General features: G+C 47.1%; 1 protein-coding gene across 3 annotated transcripts in view; it reads right to left on the reverse strand.

Annotated features, from left to right (window-relative positions):
- The window catches only part of PSAP (prosaposin), a 33910-nt gene extending 24002 nt beyond the window's left edge, over window positions 1-9908 (reverse strand). For all 3 annotated transcript variants that reach the window (XM_035021129.1, XM_035021124.1, XM_035021120.1), the window contains exon 1: window positions 9720-9908. In XM_035021129.1, coding sequence (XP_034877020.1) covers window positions 9720-9759 — 40 coding nt within the window. In that variant the 5' untranslated portion in view covers window positions 9760-9908. The remainder of the gene's footprint in view (window positions 1-9719) is intronic.
- Between the last annotated feature and the right edge of the window lie 14572 nt (window positions 9909-24480).

Genomic DNA, 24480 nt, shown 5'->3' on the forward strand with positions numbered 1-24480 from the left:
TACAGAGTCTAATTACCAAAAAAAAAGGGTAAGAGAAAATACAACCAGCTTCGCAGCACCAATGATCAGAGCAGACATTCCACAGGGCAATGGATCTGCCGCCTGGGTAACGGAGCACCATGGCAACAGGCAGGCTGCTAGGAAACCAAATGAAGCTGACCCCGGGAAGGGCGGCATCTACCTCAGGCTCCCTGCACTCAGACATTTCTCAGAATTCATGCGCTTAGGTTCTGCGGAAGATAAAGCAATACACTCAACACTGACTGCTCCATCCAAAAGCTGGCTTCTACGGCAAGGAGCACCTGCCTCTTCTTTAGAGGATCCTGCTTTGGGAAGCATTCTGCAGAGCAGAATAAAAACACTGCTCATTTAATCATTCACAATAGCATATGCTCCAAGGCAGCCTGCCTTGATCTGAAGGAAGTAAGATCCAAAAATTCCTCTTATCACAAAAGAAATGTGTACCGATAAAGCTCACTTGGCGGACATCCCATCACCTCTGGCCCCAATAGGCTATTAGTTCTGTTATCTAAGACAAAGGTTCTTCCCTATTTCTCCTCTCCCTCCTTAATTCTTCCCTCCTCTTGCTCCTTAATTTTTCTCACAAGCAAGATCATTCCAGGACAAAAAACTGATCAGGATGCCTGGGTGGCTCAGTCGGTTGAGCCTCTGCCTTCGGCTCAGGTCATGATCCCAGGGTCCTGGGACCGAATCCCAATTCGGGCTCCCTTCTCCCTCTGCCTGCAGCTCTCCCTGCTTGTGCGCACTCTCTCGCTCTCTCGCTGACAAAATCTTTAAAAAAAAAAAAAAAAAAATAGGACAAAATACTGATCTACATGGAGAAGGCAAGAGAGTGGTCAGGCAAATCAGCTTGTGCAATCGTAACTGAAACACTGAGGGACAAGAATGCAATCTTCATAGCTTGCACAAGAGTGATGCAATGTGGCATAATTAATTTTGGGAAGAGAAATTCCTATCTAGTTCATTCAAGAGCACTCCAATCCAACATAAACTTACAGCAAAGGTCTTCTTCCAAGTGTCAATCTATCAGGTGATGATCAGAGATGAACTTCAATCACCTTAGGTAAGACGCTGCCACAACTGGACAATGAAGAAATGAGCCCCTGGCCGGACTGCCCACGGTCCAGTCAGGTGAACAGGACAAGACAGAGGTCAAGAGTCCTAGTCCCAGCCCAGGTGCTGCAGAGGAGTCAATTCAGTCAGCTAGAAGCCGGCATGGGCTCTACCCCATCCCTGCTAACAGGCTGGGTGGTCTCAGCATACTTGTAGAAGGCAATAATTTGCTAAAAAAAAGATCTCAGCCAAACCCCACTAATACGGAAGTTCAGGGCTCTGGGCCTATCCCACAGGATCATTAACTAAAAAGTTTCAGATACATGCAAATGTGTCAACTATATATGTCACTTTTGACTCACCTTAGTCAATAATAGGAATACAGCCCTTCGTTTGAAATACCAAAATCTAAACTTTAGACCATGGCATAGATTTGGGCAGGATGTTAGGATGCTCCAGCATTCTGATTCCATTGCTCTCACCTCGGAGGGCTGCTGTGAGGATTAAATCAACGTGAAGCAAAAAGCACTCAGAACAGTAATAATTAAGTGGCAATGAAGATGCCTGTAGCTCCTGCAAAGCAGCTATTACCAGTTGGTCTCAAAGTGTGGTCCAGAGATTCCTGCAGGGCGTCTGGGAGGTCAAACTTCTCCTAACAGTACTACCAAGGCACTAGCTGCCTTTCTCACTCACTCACTCCCACACGTGCAGTGCGGAGCTTTTCCGGAGGCGTATGGCACGTGGCACAGCAACGCACAGCAAGCAGACGCAGCAGAGACTCGAGCCAGGTGTTAGAAAAACTGCAAAAATCTCAAGCCGTTCTTCTCACGTAATATGTCTGTGTTTAAGGGAAGTTATTTTTCACTAAAATTATAATGTTAACATGTTTACCATTTCTAGAAGATTATTTTTTAAAATTGTCAGCTTAATTGGTAAGAGGTAAGTATCGATAGCTAGGGCCCACATAAACAAAAGCTCTTTGGGGTCCCTCAACTCACAAGTATATAGGGATGCAGAGACTAGAAAGCTTCAAAGCCACCATTTACAAACAGCCAATTTCTGGAACCCAACGGAAGGGAAATAACTTCTCAAATTACAGCTGGTTCCCTTTTCAGATTTCCCACAAATCACAGCCACCAGAGTAAGTTCTGTCAGGCTCCTATGTCTCTACCGCCTACAAAAAACCCTCTCCAACAGATTTGCAGGTCCCTCTAATCGGGATGTAAACTATTATAACAGTCAACCCTTCACCTGAGCTCAAAGTCACTGCTGATTTGTCAACTGCAGGACATAAACTCCTAAAACGACTTCCAGTAAACTGCTTTTTTTATTTGTGATCAAGACTTGGCACTATCCACACTGAAGTTTCAGGCCCAGTAACCCTGCTGGGCTGGAGTCCGCTTGGCAGCACCTCATACCACCGTTTAGCAACACTGAGCGCCTGTTCTGGGCCGAGCAGAGTCACACATGCTGCAGACAGACCAACTGCAAATACACATAGCACAGAATGCCAGGTAGTGGTGAGTGCCATGAAGACAAATGAAGCAAAGTCAAAGGAAGAACAAGACTAGGGCAGGATGACATGGCCATTTAGACAGAGCAGTGGGGAATTCTGATAAGGCAACAACTGAGCAGACAACTGAGTGGAGGGAAGAAGCCACAGGGATCATCTCAAGAGGAAAATGTTCCAGAAAGGTGGAACACAAAATGCAAAGGTTCTGAGCAAACAACAGGGCGCCAGAGGCTGGACATGTGAGGAAGAGGGAGAACAGCTCTGAAAGGCAGCCAAAAGCAGGGTAACATGCAACCCCACAAGATAAACCTTGGGTTTTAATCCTCGTGAGATGGGAGGCCCTCTGGTATCAATGCCCACACTTGCAGGAGAGCATCCCATCACCACTGGTAATGGAGTTTTTTTCCTCTATTGTAATTAAGCGTCATCACAAAGACTGGCCAAAAACACTTGCTATAGTATCTCCTTCAATCTAATTTATGAAATTTCCCTTAAAGTAAATAATTTCTTTTCAAAAGCAGTCATCTGTCCAAATATGGCCAGGATTCAATTTTAAAATTTAGAAGGGTCATTAGGATTCATTTCAGTTTTTCTGAAAAAGAGATGTTCAATGAGGTTAACTAAATTGACACATGCATACAATGGAATCCTCTGCCAACTGTTTTTTCAACAGCTGGGAGGTAGGAGGAGATTAAGACAGACAACTAAATGCAATGTGGTACTCGACTGGATCCTGGAACAGAAACATGAGATCAGTGGGAACACTGGTAAAGGCCCCATCAAGTCTGCAGCACAGTTAACACTGTCCCAATGTTCACTCCTTAATTTTGGCAAATATACAGTGGATATGTAAGATGTTAACGGTAGAGGAAGCTGGGTGAAGTATACAGGAACTCACCACACTATCTTTTTAATTTTTCTGTAAATCTAAAATTATTCCAAAATTTAAAACATAGGTCTATCCATACTAGCATGAAATGGCTTCTAAGGCATAAATAAAAGAATAATGCAAACCTATTTACTCTTTTATAAAATTGGCAAAGTATTTAAAGTCTGACAACATCAAAGGTTATTGATTAACTATATACCTGTATATCATAGGACTACAAAACCCCAAAACATTTGAGACAGGAATTCGGCAATTCCTAAAGTAAAATATGCATTCTCTACAGCTCAGCAATTCCATTCCTAGGTATATCCCCTATAGAAATGTCTGTTCAGGGGCACCTGGGTGGCTCAGTCGTTGAGCGTCTGCCTTTGGCTCAGGTCATGATCCCGGGGTCCTGGGATCGAGCCCCGCATCGGGCTCTCTGCTCAGCAGGAAGCCTGCTTCTCCCTCTCCCGCTCCCCCTGCTTTTGTTCCCTCTCTCGCTGTGTCTCTCTCTCTCAAATAAAAAAAAAAAAAAAAAAGAAAGAAATGTCTGTTCATGTGCACAAGAACATTTATAGAAGCAGTTTAAGAGAAAAACAAAACTAGAAATAATCTAAATGCCTAGCAACAAAGTATGACATAAATGAAATACTAGAGTGAAAATGAAAGCTCTACATGGTCTCGACATCAATGAACCTCATTAGCCAGAAGAAAAAAATTAACCCGAGAATACATACAATATTTGTAAAATGTTTAAAATACCCAATACCGTACCATACATACTGTTGAAGGTCACACTTCCATGTTTGAGAATAAAGACCTGCAAGGGAATGATAAACACCAACCCCAGGAAGGTGGTTATTTACAAAGGGAGGTGCGGGCGCTTGGGTGGCTCAGATGGTTAAGCGTCTGCCTTCGGCTCAGGTCATGATCCCAGGATCCTGGGATCGAGTCCCGCATCGGGCTCTCTGCTCCTTGGGAGCCTGCTTCTCCCTCTGCCCCTCTCTCTCTGTGTCTCTCATGAATAAATAAATAAAATCTTTAAAAAAAAAATTTAAAAAAAGGGAGGTGCTTGTTAGGCCCTGTTTCTTAACCAAGTGTTGCATACAGGAGTGCTCATTATAATTATTCTCCCACTTTTCTGGAGGTCTACGATGTTCCACATGTGAAAAAAGACCAAGCTGGTATAATATGCCACCATTTGTGATTAAGAAAAGAGAGAAGGAGGAAATCCCACACACTGTCAATTATATGTTGCTCTGGAAGGCTCCCAAAGGAGCTGGTACCAGGCTGTCTCTGGGAAAGGTCTGGGGGACAGTGGTGGGAAGGAAACACACTTCTGCCCTAATTTTTACACTGCTGGACTTATTCACAGTGTGCAGCCATTATCTCAACAGTTCAGCCCCATTTCTGGATGGGGAAACCAGATGAGGGGACGTAAATAGGTATACCACGGTTAGTAACAACAGACCTAGAAGAGGAATACTCAAGATTACTAGGACAGGGCCCCGATCTGCTGGGCTGCTGATAAAGGCTGATCTAGTTTTAAACCAAGTCTGGCTAACTAGAATAGAGACTCCCACCCCTCCTAACTGCTGCCTGCCTCTCCTGGCTGGTTTTCCTGACCCAGGAATTACACACAGCGCACACATTTATAAGTCAATTTAATGGTTTTATTAAATTTAAGACCTTTAAAATGAAAGAAGCCAAGGGATATCACAAAATCAAGGGCAGAGGAGAGTCGCTTGTGCAGGTACAACAAGGACATTGACAAACATGATACGGTTTATCCATGGTATAGCAGCCAACCTTACAGGACCTACTACCTATGCCCTTCTATACAGCAAAATACTAAAGCCTCACAGCAACCTTATTAGATTGGAATAATCAGTAACCCTACTTTGCAGATGAGAAAGGACAGTGTTAACTTGCCCAGATCATACAGCTATCAGTGACATGATAAAATTCTTTTCCAGTTTCCTCTCAAGGAAATTATAAATTGCGTAAGAAATTACAATTGCAAGGTGCCTGGGTGGCTCAGTCATTAAGCGTCTGCCTTCGGCTCAGGTCATGATCCCAGGGTCCTGGGACTGAGCCCCACCATCCGGCTCCCTGCTCCGCGGGAAGCCTGCTTCTCCCTCTCCCACTCCCCCTGCTTGTGTCCCTCCTCTCGCTGTCTCTCTCTGTCAAATAAATAAATAAAATCTTAAAAAAAAAAATTACAGTTGCATTACAAATTGCATAAGAGAACATGGAGCGTACAAAGGTTATTTTTCAGTACACAAATTGTTACCCAGAACATAATTCTGGTTATTTTCTGAACTTCACAGGAAAACAACAACAACAAAGTAAAGCAACTAGTACTTCTGCAACAACCAAATTCTTCATCCCAATCACTGTATTTTTCACCATTATTTTAAAATTATTTGGGGGGGAAGGGAAAGGCAGGGTAATATAATTAGTATTCTCTTCTGATTTAAAGAAAATTCAGTCCTTTCTGGTGGAAGAACCAAACAGGAGCCAGAAAGCAAGGCTTTACTAAGCCTGGCATCCAGTAATCTAGAATGCCCATGCTAGAAGACTGTCTCCAAAAGCTGTGGCACACACTTGCCCAGGTGGCATGGTCTTGGCTTAGGGGGCTTCCCATGCCTCATTCGGTGCTTTCCCCAGCCAGTGGCAACCCTGTCCGTCCTCCCTCTTCCCCATCTAGTCAAGCCCCAGCCTGGCCATTCTCGTTTCACAAACCAAGAAAATGGAGGAACAACTTCTTCCTTCCCTGATCTAGAAAAATCCAGACCACTCAACCCAATATACTTCCACTCATAGAACCACTTGTAGAATGTACTGGATACAACTTGTCAAATCCAACTAAAGCACTTACCAAATCCTTGATTGGTTAATACAAATAAACCCTTCATGAATTACATTAATGTTTTCAGAACAAAACTGATTATTGATTGAAAATTAAGAAATGGGATTTATCCAAAACTCCTGTTGGGTGAGAACTGAAGTTCTGCTGATATTCAGCAGGTTGCACCATAAATCCATGTATTGAATCATCATAAAAATAAGCTATCAAATGAATATATATGTATATGTAATACATTCTAGCATCCCCAGAGAGCCTACCTGCCTCAGTGTTGGGCACACACCATCTTAGCTACCACACAAGTGACAGTAACAGGGCACCTAAGCTTCACTGAGCACATACCACATCCCAGGTACCATGCCACATGCTTTACACATATCACCTCATTAACACTGGCCCTGCCTTTTTCCACGACAGGAGTCACCCAACAGTATGCCCTTACCATATGATTCCATTTGCAAAAAGTTCAAAAACAGTTATTTTTACATCTGCGGTGCTAGAAGCTAATAAAGTGGTTTACTCTGCGGCAAGTGTAACAGGGTAGTGAATGGGTGAAGCACAGGGGCTTCTGGATGCTGGTAATGCTCTCTATTCCTTGACCTTGGGGGCTGCTTACAATGGTGATGTTCACTCTGTGATAATCAAGTTGTACATTTAAAATGTGCATGTTGGGGCACCTGGGTGGCTCAGTCGGTTAAGCGTCTGCCTTCAGCTCAGGTCATGATCCCAGGGTCCTGGGATTGAGCCCCACGTCGGGCTCCCTGCTCAGCGGAGAGTCTGCTTCTCCCTCTCCCTCTGCTCCTTCCCATGCTCGTGCATGCACACACGCACTCTCTCTCTCAAATAGATAAAATAAAATCTTTAAAAAAATAAATAAAATAAAATGTGCACATTTTCGGTATGTAAATTACAACCCAGTCAGTTTGTAAAACCTAAGTGTTGATGGAAGGCTATGGAAAGAACAAGCACTGTCAGGAGTCCTGGGTTCTGATCCTGACTTCCCCAGCAAATGGCCTATGATTTGGGAGAGTCACTTCTGGGGGTACATCAGTGCCTTCACTCCTTACAAAGAGATTAGATTAGATGCTCTCCAATTTTCTCAGTATACCATTACTTTCCTTTCTTCATCAGGTGGGGGAAAGGGAGGCACCACTGATGAATCAAAACAAAAACAAAAACAAACACAAACAAAAAACCCCCTCAAAACCAAGTATCTCTATAATCACCAGGACATCATTAAAATGCATAAGAGGGCACCTGGGTGGCTCAGTCGGTTAAGCGGCTGCCTTCGGCTCAGGTCGTGATCCCAAGGTCCTGGGATGGAGCCCCCCCATCGGGCTCCCTGCTCAGCAGGAAGCCTGCTTCTCCCTCTGCCTGCCTTCCCCCTGCTTGTGCTTGCTCTCTCCCCCCACCCTGTGTCAAATAAAACCTTTAAAATAAAATTAAGTTAAAATTAAAACATACACACACACACACCCCCCAAAGCCTTTCCAGGTTCAGGACGACATTCTGTAGCCATGTTGGAACGGCAAGTTCGAAGCACCTCTCAGAGTGGAGGATGGCTGCAGTCACTATGCACCTTCACTAACTCAGTATCATTAGAAATTCATAACCTTGGGATAATCCCCAAGGCCGGGCAGCAAGATTAGAACAAGGCCTATAATTGTAACATATTCCCATTTACTCAAATGTTCAGGGAAGGGAAGAGAGTCTCTTGGTTAACCAAATATTCTTTTTTTTTTATTTTTTAATTGTTATGTTAATCACCATACATTACATCATTAGTTTTTTATGTTAACCAAATATTCTGATTAACCATATTCCCAACTATACCAGCGGAGGATTTTACATTTCAAAAGAAACAAGTCCCCTTCCGGTGATCTGAGTGATTCAGAATTCCTAAGGGTCTTGTGAGGAGTGACTCACTGCCAATAAGGACAACGGTTCGATACAGAACAAAAAACTGTTCTCAACCAGTGCAGAAAATTTAGAGACTAGTATTAGTTTATTCTACAGACCATGGAATAGCAAGTATTATCAACCCCAGTGAGAAATAATTTCTTCACTGACTATAAAATCGAAAATCTTTATAAGCAGATCCACCTTTCACAGCAGACAAGTAAAACAAGTTTAAGAGCGTGGTTTAAAGTCAAGACACATTCTTGGGAGGTGCTCTGACATGAGAAAAACATCTTAAATCTATTTCATTTGTAAGTAGCCTGTATCTTTGGTTTTCCATCAACTCCACTTTATTACTATTTATTAAAATCTGAATAGCTGCATGATAGAATGGAAGCTAGCCCCTAATTACAGTTAACTAGAGAAACAGAAATTGAGGTTGGCCCTAACGATCAGGTTTATTTCCTTTCCGTAAGCTGTAATACCTGACAATAACCCAGACTTAGGATCTTCTCCGTATAGAAATTAAAATCTGGCTCCAATATAAAACGATGTAAGTTTGATAAGTACTCAACCACACTCACTTTCCTTTACCACGATGATTTAAAAGAGGTTAAGATTTGAAGGCATGAATTTGGGGCACAGTAACTGAGAAAGGTCACAGTAACACGGGGAGGGCAGGAGGGATCCTTCTAATTCCCGGAAGGCAATGCAGCTGGTTCCCAAGTGTTGCCTTCATAGCCTGCAACGATTTTAATAACCATCAGTGCTATTTCAGGGCAACAAAAAAGTGTAAGGATACGCCTATGCACAGCTCCTCACGTACTTATATTTTTCCAAGATAAAGGCCGCTGCTAAAACGGGCCAGCGGCTGTGCAAGACCTTTTAAAGGAGATGAAACGTGAACTTCATTGCAAAATCATCCGCACAAAACCCCGTATCATCTTCAAGATGTAGGATCGAGAAAATACATAGGTAAAGATAAACATCAACAGAGATGACATACTTATGTGCTTTCTGCAACTTCAACACTCTTAAAAACTAGGGCAACTCAGGCCAAGGGCCAAAGTGCGTCCCGCGGGATGGGGCTCCAGTCCATCTCGATCACGTGCGCCCGGCCCGAGCACAACACAGGTGCAGGAGAGGTCACCCTAGGGGCCCACCCCCAGAGCTGTGGGGAGGCACCGGGCGGCACCAACTCGAACCCTGAGGGAAATGCTACTTCTCCAGTCCCGCCCTCCTAGCCCACTCGCCCCGACCCCAGCCCTGAGCCGCCGGCCGGGGGGACTTCTGGGCGGCCAGTCTCCCACCCTCCTCCCACAGTCCGTCCGCCGCCCCACCGGTATCTGCGCAGCGCGCGCCTGCGCACTGAGCGCCCCTCGTCAACCCCAACGGGGAGCGGAGGGGCGAGGCCCGGGCCGGTCCGCTCCGGGTCGGGTGGGCTGCGTACTGCGGGGAATCCTTTCCCCACACTGGAGGGTCTCAGGGCTTACCCGCGCCCAGAAGGCTGGCCAGGAGGAAGAGAGCGTACATGGCGACGCCCGACTCCGCAGTCTGCAATGCAGAGCGTCCGGTGATCCTCTGTGGCTATAAACCTGCCCCGCCCCGACGCTGTGCACTGCGCAGGCGCAAGCCCCGCCCCGGCCAGGCCCGCCGGCGCTCTCCCCGCAGCCTGACTCAGCTCCCCGCAGGGCGTGTGAGCGACTGGGGGCGGAGAGGAGGGAGGAGGAAGCGACGGGGTGGGGGCGGGAAACGTGTGGTGCGAGGGAGGATTCGTCCAAGAAGAGAAGTGGTAATTAAATAAGTCAACATTAAAACGTAAAAATATGTATAAATATCTTTTAAGCCTCACGTTTTTTTTCTATGAGGTACCCTTTTCTGTTATTATAGAAGTTAAATAGAAATAATATTGTAAGGGCGTCGGGGTGGCTCAGTCGTTAAGCGTCTGCCTTCGGCTCAGGTCATGATCCCGGGGTCCTGGGATCGAGCCCCGCATCGGGCTCCCTGCTCGGCAGGGAGTCTGCTTCTGTCTCGCCCACTCCCCCTGCTTGTGTTCCCTCTCTCGCTGTCTCTCTCCCTGTCAAAGAAATAAATAAAATCTTAAAAAAAAAAAAAGAAAAGAAAGAAATAACATTATATGATTATTTCTATTCCATTTTTTAGGTGAGAATCCAAACTAAGAAAGGTTAACGATTTTATCTAAGTTCTCAAGGTCATTATTCAAGCTCACCACCCTGCACACGTTGTCCCCTAAATGATGTTTATATAGTTACCTAGGTCAGGCCAGCGTGTAGCTTCACTCTGGGCCCTGATTTTCCCTGTTAACAATCACTTCTCATGACCCACAAACAAGTTTTCAGTATTAAATACAGTCCCTCCCGAGGTCCTAACCATGGTTTGTCCTGGGGTTGGACAAAGTGGAGGGTAAGATGGGGAAGAATAAGTGGCTCCGCCATTGGAGAAGTGAAGCTGGAATTTGAGAACCTGGTTGTGTGCCAGCCAGAGGCCTTGCTGGAGAAGGAAGTGGCCCCACACTGTGCAGCCCTCAACCCTCAGCTCCTTCCAGAGTACGAAAGGCCCAGGTGGCCCACACAAAACCCACTTGCCCTCTACCTGTGGAGGACCCAGTCTGGCTCTGAACAGAGGTCTGACCCCACCCCTGCCCCTTCCCAAGGGCAAGTACCTCCTAGCCCAAGGGAAGGATAGGAGGGAATTCTCAGCCTATTAGGGCAGGTTCTTAAATGTCAGTTAGTCCCATTCCATCATTATATCAAAGGGGAAGTTGGGACCAGGAGAGGGAAAGACATTTATCCAAGGGCACACCTGACCAGAGAGGGGCAAACCCAGGGTTCCATCTGCCTCCAACCATGGGTACTCCTCCTTTAGGAACTGGAACCTGCCCCAGACAGGTCTCAGGGCCTTTGGTTCACCTCTTCTACCACTATCCCCACACTGTGGTTCTTACTTCCCAGTGGGGAGCTGATAGGGAAGTGTGCACCACAGTGGGCGACACAAGAGGGCTGAGTAAAGTTGGGACAAGATATGATCTAAACTGGGTGCCTCGCTTGTTGGCCTCAGTGGCCAGATGGCTGCATGGCTGCCCCAGTGGCAGGCATTCTAGGTCCAGGCACAAGCACAGGGCCGATCACCCCAATAGCCAGATAAAGGCAGGGGAGGTGGGGCTCTAGGACACAGCCCTGTCTCTCAGCTCCAGCAAAGCATCCCTGTGTACCATACAGAAATGACAAAGACTCCACGCCAAAAGGTAGCTTACAGACTTTCTGATCATATGCTCTCGCTTTGGTGGAGTTACTGAGCTCTCAGAGCTGTTTAATGACAGAGTGAGCCAACCACAATTCTTTTTTAATACCCCCCTTTCTCATAACCAGAGGGATAAGTCAATGTTTTTGAGATGCACTTTTGCTACCTTCATTTGCATACCTGGAACACAAAAAATATGATCCTCCATCCATCTCCCTCCCTGTAAGGACAGAACTGTAATGAAGAATATAAAAAACAGTAAGTGGATTATTGTCATTTTTTACCAAGTCAGTAGATGCTTAAATCTCTTAAAATACCTTCTTAGCCATCTGTGTGCATAGGCAACAAAAATCTATGAGACTGTTTGGACCCTTTGACCCTATAATACCATTCTAGCTATATACCCCCCCCCCCAGGGAAATAATCCAAAGCTTGGAAATATTTTATCCAAAGTGGTTACAGAAGGACCCTTTATGACAGCGGATACTGGAAAGATCCCAAATGCCAAACAATGATGGCTAACTAAGGAAACTGGCCCAGACAAAACACTGATACGAGAAGTGCCTTTGAAACATGAGATAGAAGGAGAAAGCACTGGTATGCAACAGGCCTCGGAGGTAGGTGGGTTACAGGAAAATACCGGCAGAGCAAGGCCCAAGTCTCATTGTCCACTTCAAGCCCTGCCACTGACTTCCCAGAGGGGAATGCGGAGCTGGTGAGGGAGCTTCAGGATCCCCCAGTCCAGATGTGCACAGGGGCAGCAAAGCCCTCCTGTCCTGTCTCCCTTCAAAGTGGTGGGACTTTTGGTGAGGAGAGGAACAGAATTGGAGGTGGGAAGAGAGCCTGCTGACTTGGGTTAACTCATCTTTGCACTATTTCACTCATTACAATGTCCATGTGTTACTTGATACTTTTTAAAGAAAAAGATTATGGGAAATTTTTAAAGAACAAAGAAAATCCCCTTCACTTCCTTCCTCCCGTGAGCTCAAGTTTTCAGTAAACTGAAAAGATCTTTATCCTCAGAAATGTGAGCCATACTGGAAATCCCAGCAGTGATCCTGATGGTTTTTCCAGTTCTGGGTCCCAATTCCTCATGAGGCCCCACTTCTAGTGCCTGAGATTTCTTGAGACCCCCACCTGCCAAATCCACTTGGATTCCACGTTTGGTGCCAGAGGGCTTCCCTCTGTTACTGTTTCTCCACCTGAAAGGGTCCATGGCCAGAACAGCTGATTTAACAGAGGCATCCACCGTGAAGGCCCAGCTCACCCACTTGGCTCCCCAAACAGCCACCCTGGAACCTCATCCTGCCTTGGAAGCCTCTCGCACCACCACCTCTGTGTCTCAAACAACCAAGTCAGGCTTCTCTCCCTCCAGCATCTCCCTCATCAAGACCTCCAGCCTTCAGTTTCCCCTGGGCCCTTCAGGCAGACACTCAAGTATCAGCCCTTCCCAAGGACCCCTCTCCCCCTCATACTTCAGTCACCCACCCACCAATTCCCAGCCTCTGATTTCTTCTCTCCTATCCCCACCTGAGATATCAGCTGGAGAATCAACCATCCCAGCTAGGCTCACAAAGCCCTCTGTGCTACTGGGCACCTGTGGTGTCCTCCCATGGGGTCGAGCCTGCTATTGTCTCCTAGTATCCTTCGCCTCTTTTTCCTTGATTTTGATGGTTAGTAGTCAACCACAACCCCCCCCCCCCATTTCTGGCTAGGTACATGGCCACCCAGAATAAAGACTACATTTCCCAATCTCCCTTGCAACCGTAGGACCTGTTTCTGGCCAATGTGATAAAGGCACAAGTGCCCATTTTGTGAACTCTAGGTACTGTCCTTGAAGAGACACATCCAGTGCAAATATTTAACAACAGATATGCCAGGACACTGGCCAGAGTGCTGGGGGAATGCCATGGAAGGTCCCAACTGAGCCAGGGGATGAGTTGGGGGGATGGGGAGGTGGGCATCAGGGAGTCATCAGCTATTACCAGCTGTTGGAGAAGTATTTCAATGATTTTACTACTGAAAAAGCTCTACTTATTTGTACCAGTTAAATCCTACGAACTCTCTTCTTCATGCTACCTGGATTGCAGACATGACGGCAGGAGCTCAAGAACCCATCATGGACCATGAGGTAGAAGCCTTGTTAAGGATGACAAAGCAAGAAGATAAGAGCCTAGATCCATCTCAGATCTGTACCTCTGAAACAAATAATGCAATATATGTTAAGAAAAGAAAAAAAAAAACGAAGAAGAAGGAGGTAGCGGGAGGGGAAGAATGAAGCGGGGGAAATCAGAGGGGTAGACGAACCATGAGAGACGATGGACTCTGAAAAACAAACTGAGGGTTCTAGAGGGGAGGGGGGTGGGAGGATGGGTTAGCCTGGTGATGGGTATTGAGGAGGGCACATTCTGCATGGAGCACTGGGTGTTATGCACAAACAATGAATCATGGAACACGACATCTAAAACGAATGATGGAATGTATGGGGATTAACATAAGAATAAAAAATAATAAAAAAAAGAAATAGCATTGAAATCACAATGGTTATAGTTGAAGACAATACTAGGAAAACAGTTCCATTTTAAGAAATGATTTTACATCATTAAATCCATCTATATGTACTGTGTTACAACTTGACTGTAATGTAGTTTTGGCATAAACACATTTACTGTTAATTACCAGCTACATTTTTAATCTTCAATAACTAGACTTGAAAATAAAGAAATTGGGTAAGGAAAAAAAAAAAAAGAGCCTAGGTCCTTGGTGATTACATCTGTTCTACGTGGTCCACCTCCAGACTTTATTTATGTAAACACACCCAATCTTGTTTAAGCTTTCATCGTCTCAAGTTTCTGTTACATTCTAGATCTTGTCAACAATGCTCAAGCCCCTACCTCATCTTTATTTTCATGCTCATTTCCTATCTTACCTCTTCCTTCTATCTCTGAGGAGGAAATGCCTTTTCTTCTCTGTAGGAGACTAAACGTTAGCTGCTAAACCCTCCTATACTTTTGCCAATCAGCTCCTGTGACCTCATTCTTGTTCCTCACCCTTGTCTTAGCAATTGTTAAATATTTTTAATGTCATCCCTCTAGCACTCTGCTCCATCAGGTATGCTTTCCTTTTTTCTATCTTCAGTCTCCTGCCTTGCCACTGACTCTTCGTCCTCAGATTACAAGTATACCCAAGGCTCTCCCATCCAAAAGAAATCTTGTCTCGCTCCTGATTTTCACTTCAGCTCTGTGCTTTTTCTCACTTCCCCTCCACTACTCTGAAACAGTCGCCTACACTCACCATGTCCCCAACTCTCCCTCCAGACTAACTCTAACCCAGCCCAGCCCTCCACTGAATGGCTTTCTGAAAGCAGATTGTAAACTCCTACTTGGAAGGTCCCCCTCCTCATTTCCTTTGGCCTCTGACACTGTTGGTCTGTTTCTCCTTCCTACATCTCCCCCACTTGGCATCCGTGACATAGTACCACCCCTCAGGGATGCTGAACATCTAGCCCATGGTCCCCATGCCCACTTTTTTTTTTTTAAGATTTTATTTATTTATTTGAGAGAGAGAGGGAGGGAGAGTGAGCACAAGCAGGGGGAGTGGCAGAGAGCGAGGGAGAGGGAGAAGCAGACTCCCCGCTGAGCGGGGAGCCCGCTGCAGGCCTCGATCCCAGGACCCTGGGATCATGACCCGAGCCAAAGGCAGACGCTTAACGACAGAGCCACCCAGGTGTCCCTCTGCCCCACTCTTTCAGGGCAGCCTAAATAAGCCAGGCAGTTTCACAACTCTGTGGCCTTTCCTTACCTCAAATTGTTTGCCCTAGTGAACCTTCATTTAAACCTTCATAACCCAGTTAAAATGATACTCTAAGAGGGAAGATTCTCCTATGGTTTAGGAGACGGTCAAGATTCCCTTCCTCACTGCTCCCACTGTACTTCGTTTGCCTGTCGAGTAGCCGTCTTGGTGGTGTTTAAGCAGTATCTTTATGGAGCACCTAGCGTTTACCAAGCACTGTACTAGGGGCTGAGGAGACTGAATGGAAAGACCTCCCAAGGAGCCCGATGTTGCCTTACCCCCTCTGGGGAAGCCAGAGTGGCATTGGGAACCTCAAGGCCCTGCCACCCTCTGGCTGGGTCTGAGCACAGTTTCCGGCAGCCAGTCTATTCTGGAGGCTAGCAGGCCCCCAGGACATGGCCAGGCCCCAGAACTCTGCCCACAGTCCTCACGGTGCCCTGCACCTGGCTGAGCCAATCAGATGCTCTCTTGGGGAGCTCAGACAAGGGCTGCTAAGAGCTGGTGCTGGTGAGTCAGCAGTGGGCAGCAGAGCCCACGGGGAATGCTGAGTCACTGGAAGAAAAATTGACAAATCTGGGAGGTCACAGACTTTGGAGAATCTGCTGAGAGCCGTGAACACTCTTGCCCAAAACTGCTCAGACACAACATTTTGCATTGTTTTCAGGAGATTCTCAGACCTTTGCCATCCATCTGTGATTACAGAATGAGAACTTCAGTAAACCCAAAGAGAGGAAGTGACTTAGCCAGTCACAAGGCCAGGAAATAACAGAACTGGGACCAGATCCAGCTCTCTGGAATTCCAACCCTCGCCATTTACCAGCTTAATCTCTCTGTTCGGAACACCCACCAAAGCCTCCCTTTTATTTCAAGGACCAGCTGCATTCCACCTCCAGGGAAGCTCCCTGCTCCCGCTAGCCTCAGGTATCCTTTTCCTCGTCCAGCTTCTAGAGCACCCTTGGCCCTTGCTCTGGGCCAGGCTTGGAGAGTGAACAATAACAAGGATGAGATTAGACTGAGTAGTTTCTGAACTTGAAAGGGAAAGCCAGAACTGGGCTATTACCAAGTTGACTACAATAGCTTATCTTTAAAAAAGTAAAGTTTCCTGGGATGCTTGAGTGGCGCAGTTGGTTGAGCACCCGACTCTTGGTTTCGGCTCAGGTCATGATCTCAAGCCCCGCGCTCAGTGCGGAGTCTGCTTAAGACTCTCTCTGCCCCTCCGCCCTGAGTGCATGTGTGCTCTCTCTCTCTCTCTCTCTAAAATAAATAAATAAATCTAAAAAAAAAAAAAAGAAAAAGAAAGGTAAAGCTTCCTAAGGAACTTGGAATTTAGCCGGGGAGGGAGAGAAGAATCAAAAAGGCAAACTGGCATTAAATAATAATAGCAGTAACAACAACATTTGGCATTAATTGGCCGTCTGTTATATGCCAGGCTCTCTACTGATCACTCTACATATGTGATCTCAAATCTTTTTTTTTTTTTTAAGATTTTATTTATTTATTTGACAGAGAGAGACACAGCGAGAGAGGGAACACAAGCAGGGGGAGTGGGAGAGGGAGAAGCAGGCTCCCCGCAGAGCAGGGAGCCTGACGCGGGGCTCGATCCCAGGACTCTGGGATCATGACCTGAGCTGAAGGCAGTCGCTTAACCGACTGAGCCACCCCGGCGCCCATGATCTCAAATCTTTAAATCAAGAATTAATTGTGCCCATATTACAGATAGAGAAACTGAGTCTTGGGAGGCTGACGTGCCTAGGATAGCCCCGATCCCGGCAGAACCAAGATACAAGCCCAGGAAAGTTTGGGGCTGATGTCTATGTCACACTGCCTCCACTAAGAATGCCCAGAACTGTCCCAGTGCCTTGGTAGACACTCATGTTCACATCCAGGGCAGACAGACACCAACTACGGAGATGCAGCCGGGTTGTCAGGGCCTGATGCCATCAGCCAACCACCCTTCCATGTTCAGGTGCCACACGCCCCGGGACAGACTCCATAACTTGCCGACCGGCCTGATGGCAGAGGACAATGTGCTGCTTGGCCGGGCAGGTGATCACATTCAGGTAACAGGGCTCTTTCTCAAGGTGAAGACTGTTGGTCTGGTTTGTGTATCAGACTCACGAGTTTGTCCATGAGCCTCATCAACTCCAGGCCCTGAAAATTTCAAACTTCTCACCACCATCACTTCGAGACTGTGACACTGTGCAGCCAATTGGAAGAAGCTGTGCCCACAGAAGGAATCACTGTGACTCTGGGAGGCATAAGCCTGTTTCAAGGTCAAATTTGCCTCTTCAACCACAAATTCAACTAATCCATATTCATGGCCAGGAACTGGGTATATGACAGCACAGATGTCTTTCCATCCTCGGGAGTTGGCAATCTGGGTAGAGATTCAGACAGGCAAACACCCGCCTGTTCTGAGAGAAGACAATGGCTGGAAATTCTGAGCAATCTCTTTTCCCCTCCTCTCCATGGAGGATGACAAAGGTATGCTTTGTAATGACACTTCAGTTTGAGACCCAAGGGGCGCCTGGGGGGCTCAGTCGGTTAAGTGTCTGCCTTCGGCTGAGGTCATGATCCCAGGGTCCTGGGATCGAGCCCCACATCAGGCTCCCTGCTCGGCGGGAAGCCTGCTTCTCCCTCTCCTACTCCCCCTGCTTGTGTTCCCCCTCTCGCTGTCTCTCTCTCTGTCAAATTTTTAAAAATTTTAAAATAAAAAATAAATAAATAAATTGTTTCAGTTTTGTCATTGACGGTTCTCAACAGGCCCGCACCCCAGCCTTTGAGGGGGTTCTAGCCCCTCCCTGGAGCAGGGAGCAGGGCTTGAACAGGGCAGGCTTCCCCTTCAAAGCCTTGTCGCACAAAACTAGAGCAACGGTAGAAAGGTTAGTGGTGGCTGGGGAGGTGGGGGATGAAAGGTGGAGCACAGAGAATTTTGAGGGCAGTGAAACTGTTCGGTATGATACCGTAATGGTGGATACATGACATCCTGCATTTGTTAAAAGGGCACCACAGAGAGTGAACCCTGATGTAAACTGTGGACTTTAGTTAATAATAGTGTATCAATATCTGTTCATTCATTCATTGTAGCAAAGGTACCACACTAATGCAAGACAGTAATGGGAAAGTGGGAGGGGAGGGAAGGGGCATATGGGAACTCTATTATGGGCTCGAGTTTCTATAAACCTACAACTGCTCTAAAAAATGAAGTCTATTTATTTATTTATTTTTAATTTATTTTTTATTATATTAATTTATTTTTTAAGACTTTTTAATGTGCTTTTTAAAAGATTTTATTTATTTGAGAGAGACAGAGCGAGCGAGAGAGCAAGTATGAGCAGGGGAGGAGCAGATGGAGAGGGAGAAGCAGGCTCCCCGCTGAGCAGAGTCTGACACGGGGCTCAATCCCAGGACCCCAGGACCATGACCCAAGCCAAAGGCAGACACTTAACCAACTGAGTCACCCAGGCACCCTGAAGTCTACTAATTTAAAACAAACGAACAAAAAACCGTGCCATAGAGACCAGACCATACAAGGCCTCCTGGATTCTGGTGCTAGGGATGCCTGATTTGCCCCCAAAGAGAATTAATGGCTCATGGCCCTGTGACACACTGGGATCTCCAGGGGTTCCAGTGGCACTAAAGCAATGTCGAAATTAGTAGCAATATAAAGTGGAAAATCTAAGTACAGAGAATTTGTTTAACAGGCTCCATTTGTGTGAAAAAAGACCATTTGTCCATATTTTTCATATTTGCATAAAATATCTCTGGAGGAATTCAAGGCAGGTGGAATGGAAATTTTTAACTAAATCTCCTTTAGAATTCATTGAGAAACCACATAAAGGCATTTCCTATTAAAAAAAAAAATTTGGTTCTTTTTTTTTTTTTTTTTTTTACTGAGGCTTCACATCCAACATGGTGCTTGAACTCACAACCCAGAGATCAAGAGTCCTACATTCTACTGACTGAGCAGGCCAGGCACTTGGGTCCATCTTAAAAAAATAAAGAAGATCGGAGTGCCTGGGTGGCTCAGTCGGTTGAGCATCCCACTAGAGATTTCGGCTCAGATCATGACCCCAAGGGTTTTGAGATGGAGCCCACTTGGGGCTCACCACTGAGTGGAAAGTGTGCTTGAGATTTTCTCCCTCTGCCCCTTCCCCCCCCAAATAAATAAATACATATTTTTAAAACATAAAGAAAGAAGATTAAAACTATTATAAAAAGTGGCCAACATCATTAGTTATCAGAAAAGAAGCTCAACATCATGAGTCATCAGGGAAATGGAAATCAAAACCACGAGATGCCCCTACACACTCACTAGGATGGCAGTGTTACCAAACAGACAGATAGTAACCAGTGTTGGGGAGGATGTGGGGAAATGGGAACCCTCTTATACTGTTGGTTGGGAATGGAAAGTGGCGCAGCCGCTGCGAAAGACAGGCTGGCTGTTCCTCGAAGGGTTAAACGGAGTTACTGTATGATCCAAGTATACACGCGTGGGAATTGAAAACACAGGTCCACCCAAAAGCGTGTACGTGCATGTTCGTGGCATTATTCATGGTAGCCCCAAAGTGGGGACGACCCCAGTGCTACCACCTGCTGGATGGATGAACAAGTTGTGGTACATCCATACAGTACGCTATGACTTAGCAATAAAAAGGAAGGACCCACAGACGCGGGCTACAGCACGGATGAACTTTGAAAACATCATGCCAAGTGAAAGAAGCCATTCAAAAAAGGCCAATCAAAAAAAACCATACGTATTGTATGGCTCCACTTATAGGAAATGTCCAGAGTAAGCAAATCCACAGAGGTCAGTGATTGCCAGAGGCTAAAGAGGATAGCAGAACTGGGGACAACAGCTAAAGAGTGCAGGCTCTCTTTGGCAAATAACATGTCCTGAAAATGCTCTAGAGTTGGTGGTGGTGATGGTTGCGCAGTTCTGTGCATATACTACCAGCCCGTGAACTGTATCTACTATATACCATAACTATGTAAATCATATGGTATGTGAATTATATCTTAAAGCTGTTTTGTAAAAATATTTTTTAATATTTTGAGAAAATACTTTCCTTTAAAAGGGAAAAAAAAAATGCCTAAACAATCTTGGCCCTAAAATGTCCAGGAGAAGAGAAGCCAAGGTCCAAGTCCCATCTCCATCACTTACCCTACCAACCGTGAGAGCCTGGGCAAGTTGTCAAGCCTCAGTGTTCTCATCCAGAAAATGGGGAGAATGGATGCAGCCTCATGCCAGGGCTGCAGTGAGAATGGAATGAGATGGGGCACGTGGAGCACCCCACACAGGCCTGGCCCGTGTCAGCACGGTGCAAACAGAGCTAGGAGCAGGAGGATGTTACATGTGGGGGATGGTGCGGGGTTTTGCTTCCTTATTATTTATTTTATTTTTTTTTATTTATTTTTTTTATTCTTATGTTAATCCCCATACATTACATCATTAGTTTTACTTCCTTATTATTTATTAAGAGCAAGAGGAGGAGGCTTCCTCAAGTGGACAAAGAAAGTGGGGAAACTGCCCCAGAGCCTGAATGTTGTCCCCCACCCCCTTTCCCCCACAGTTGGCCCAATATCTGCCCCCAAGATTCTGGATCCTCCCAGTACTTAAAGCTACAATCCCACCGGATGTAACCACCCCACAGCCCCATCACCATGGTCACCACCCTCCTCCACCCCATGCTGGTGGCAGGCCTAGGGGCCTGCAGCGGCTGGAGTGGCTGGGGATGTCAATGCCAAGGGAAGGAGAGGTCCCCAGTCCACTGCCACCAACCCTCCCCTGCCAGGTGCTGATGAGCAGGCTTTCCCACTTCCTCTCGTCTGTCTACAGACTGCAGGTGCTCCCGCGGCTCCCCGCAGCCCCCATCCCAGTCAGCCCAGCAGGTGGTAAGAGAGTTGTCTGACTACAGCCAGACTCAAGATGGTGGGAGCCTACCTCCTGCTTCCCCAAGGGGCTTTTCCTGGTCTAGGAACCCTGATAGGGCTCAGGAGACCTGGGTCCTGCTTCCCGCTCATCACAACTGAGCTGCAGGACCCCGGGCAAGGCACTGCACCTCCCTGCTGTGCTGTCGCCATCACCGTGGGACAGTGGGATGGTAAGAGGCTGGGGTACAGGCTGTCCGGGCCCCATCCAGGTCCTGACCTCTGCGGTGACGCAGTGACTTGGAAGACCAGTGCTCCCCCAGTAGTAGGAGATCCCCAGGAGGCTGGACATTCACCCGGACTCTCTCTGGCCCTGGAAGGAGTGAGAGGAGGGCCTGTGACCCTATTGCGTGCGGGGCTCTGAGCCCTCTGCACACCCCGTCTCATGGAAACCTCTGTGGCCTGCAAGCCCATGTGGCTAGGAGATCAGGATCCTCCAGGCCCTGAAGTTGGACAGCCTGGGCTCAATCCCAGCTCCACTATGAACTAGCAGATGACCTGGGCAAGGTATTTAAGTTCTCTGTGTTCCACTTCCTCATTTGCAAAATGGAGCCAATAATAGTGCCTTCCTTACAGAGATGTGAGGATCAAATGAGTAAATACATGTAATATGATTAGAACAGTGACTGGCACCTACTAAATGCGAATTAAGATCGGCTGCTATTATCATTCCCATTTTATTTTTTTTAAGATTTATTTATTTATTTGAGAGAGGGGGAGCAGGGGGGATGGAGGGGAGGAAGGAGAGGGAGTGAGAATATCAAGTGGACTCCCTGCTGAGCACAGAGCCCTACCTGGGGTTCCATCCCACGACCATGAGATCATGACCTAAGCCGAAATCAAGAGTCAGGTGCTTAACTGACTGAGCCACCCAGGTGCCCCTATTCCCGTTTTAGAAGGAACCTGGGGCACGGAAAATTTAGGTGACTCACCCAAGGACACAGGAAATGGTGGGGCTACGCTTTCAGCCCAGATCTGTCTGACTCTCAAGCCCGCGTTGTTCACCACCCAGTGCTGGGTTCCCTAGAACAAATCCTGAAATGAGCAGAGTGGTGGGTGCTGATGGCTTCGGGAATAGTACTAAAAAATAATAACAGGCTTTCTTTCCTGATTACCAAAGCAGTATATGTTCACTATCAATAATTGAGAAAATGTGGAAAAGCATAAGGAAGAGGAGGTAAAAAAAAAAATCCTTTTCCTCTATGGCTTTATAAAAACCTCATCTGAGAGCTATAGAAAGGGAAAGGACCTTTACTCATTTTAAGGAAGGCCTCACTTAGGGGGCCCGGAAGGGTCAGTACCTACTCTCCTGGGGCAAACGCAGCCCCTCCTGGGCCTTCTTCACGCCCACCCTGGGCCTCCAGGCCCCCACATGGAGTCACAGCCTTGGGGAACTTCACTCTAAGCCTCAGCCTGCAGCTGCCTGGGTTACATGCTTGGATAGGAAGTCCTGCCATAGGGCTCAGCCCTCCATAAAACTGTGCATCTGGGCTGCTGAGGAGGCCTGGGGTCATATGCTAAGCCACAGATCTTGGCCTAGTGTCACCACTTCCAGAAAATGAGAGACAATCAAAACTACCTTTCCCTTGGGTTTCTGGCCTCTAGCCATCAGCAAAAGGCTCAGTAGAGCCCCGGGCCATGGGAGCCTTGTGTGTGTGGCAAGCACAGGGCAGGCTGAGGAGACCCTGCCCTGAAGCACCAAAACCAGTTAAGATAGAATTTACAATTCCTCAGAGAGCCCCCTAGGGCAATGGTCTTCTTGTAGAGAAGGGGAAACTGAGGCCCAGAGGAACAAGTGATTCCTCCAAGGTCATCCAGTAAGGGGCTCTACAACTAGAGCAGAACCCTAGTTTCCTGACTCCCTGGACAATTCTTTTTCCAGTGCTTGGGACTTTGCCTTAGATCTAAATCTGTTAAAATTAATTTGGGATTTCATTTCATCTCTAGAGCCTAAGGAACCTTGCCCAAGGAAAGAGGAGGAGTGATTATCAAGTTTGGATCTGGAAGTTTACAGATACTAAGCCTCACAGCAAGGCAGGAAGCTGCCATGTGTCTCAGCCGGTCACAGCTGGTATTTCCGGAAAAGGCTTTGCATGGGCGGGTCGGGGCCTGCAGGTGTGTTGGGGGATAGGTGCCCCATGAGTCAGCTGATCTGGCTTCATTCCCGCAATTTCTCTTCCTCATTCAGACTGACACTGGAGTATAGCCTTCTGTGGGCCTTCAGAGGTGAGCTGTGGGTGGGTCCTACCACCTCCAGTGGGTGGATCAGCAGAGGTGAGGCTGTCTGTCTGACCAGGACCCTTGGGAAAGTGATCAGGAACATCTGGTCAACCCCCCTCACTAGGGTCCCAAGCTTTATGGTGGGTTAGAGGGTCAGTGAACGTGGGGTTAGGGGCCCACTGGGCATGGGGTCCCACACCTGATGGGAAAGAGAAATTGAAGCGCCTCTCCTGGGAAAACTCCATCCCAGCAGGGAGTGGTACACAGTCATGTGACCTAGGAAAGTAGAACAGACACCGTGCAAGCCCAACGGGCCCTTTGAGATCTCGAGACCAATCTAGATTATTGCCTCTCTGATACCAATGGGGAACCAGTCACGTGGAGAGGTTGAGAGCCCTGCCCAAGGTCACGCCCCAGAAGATAAGGGATTCAGACCTAGAATCCCAACTCTCAGCCCAGTGTGCCCTATGCCACTCAGATCCCTCCTACCTGAATTTCTCCCACTGCTCAACACACACACACACACACACACACACACACCTCTATCTGGAAGCTCGCCAAAACTCCTGCTAGCACTGGGTTTGAACACTGTGTCCTCCTCTGGACTGGTATGTGCCTTTGTGCAGGGGAGCTTCCTAGTCCTGCAGCCCCCATGGGCAGCCAGGCTCTGCACATAGTAGGGCTTTGGGTACCTTGTGGGTCTACACTCTCCATGTGAGAACCTCAGCAGCATGCCTTCAGAGGTCAGCCTGACACAGAGCAGGGCCTCAAGCGGAGAAACTGAGGCTAGAGGAGCTTCTGTGGGGGAAGAACAGGTTGAGCAGGGCTGAGCCAGGGCTCCTGGGCCTGTTGACTGCTCTTTCCTTGTTGCCTCTCCCCTGCCTTATGAACTGGACCATTCAGATCATAATTGAGCAATATTACTGATTAAGGAAATGCCCTGGAGTGGTAAGCTTGGGCTGTGGGAAGCTCAAAGAGCACCAGGAACGACAGCCACGCTGGGGTCCTGAGTCACTAGTCCTGAGCACCTTGAGTCTTTGGAGACCCCAA

Source organism: Mirounga leonina, unplaced genomic scaffold (assembly GCF_011800145.1).
Source record: "Mirounga leonina isolate KUSES-001 unplaced genomic scaffold, KU_Mleo_1.0 Mir_114, whole genome shotgun sequence".
In the NCBI taxonomy this organism is placed as follows: Eukaryota; Metazoa; Chordata; class Mammalia; order Carnivora; family Phocidae; genus Mirounga; species Mirounga leonina.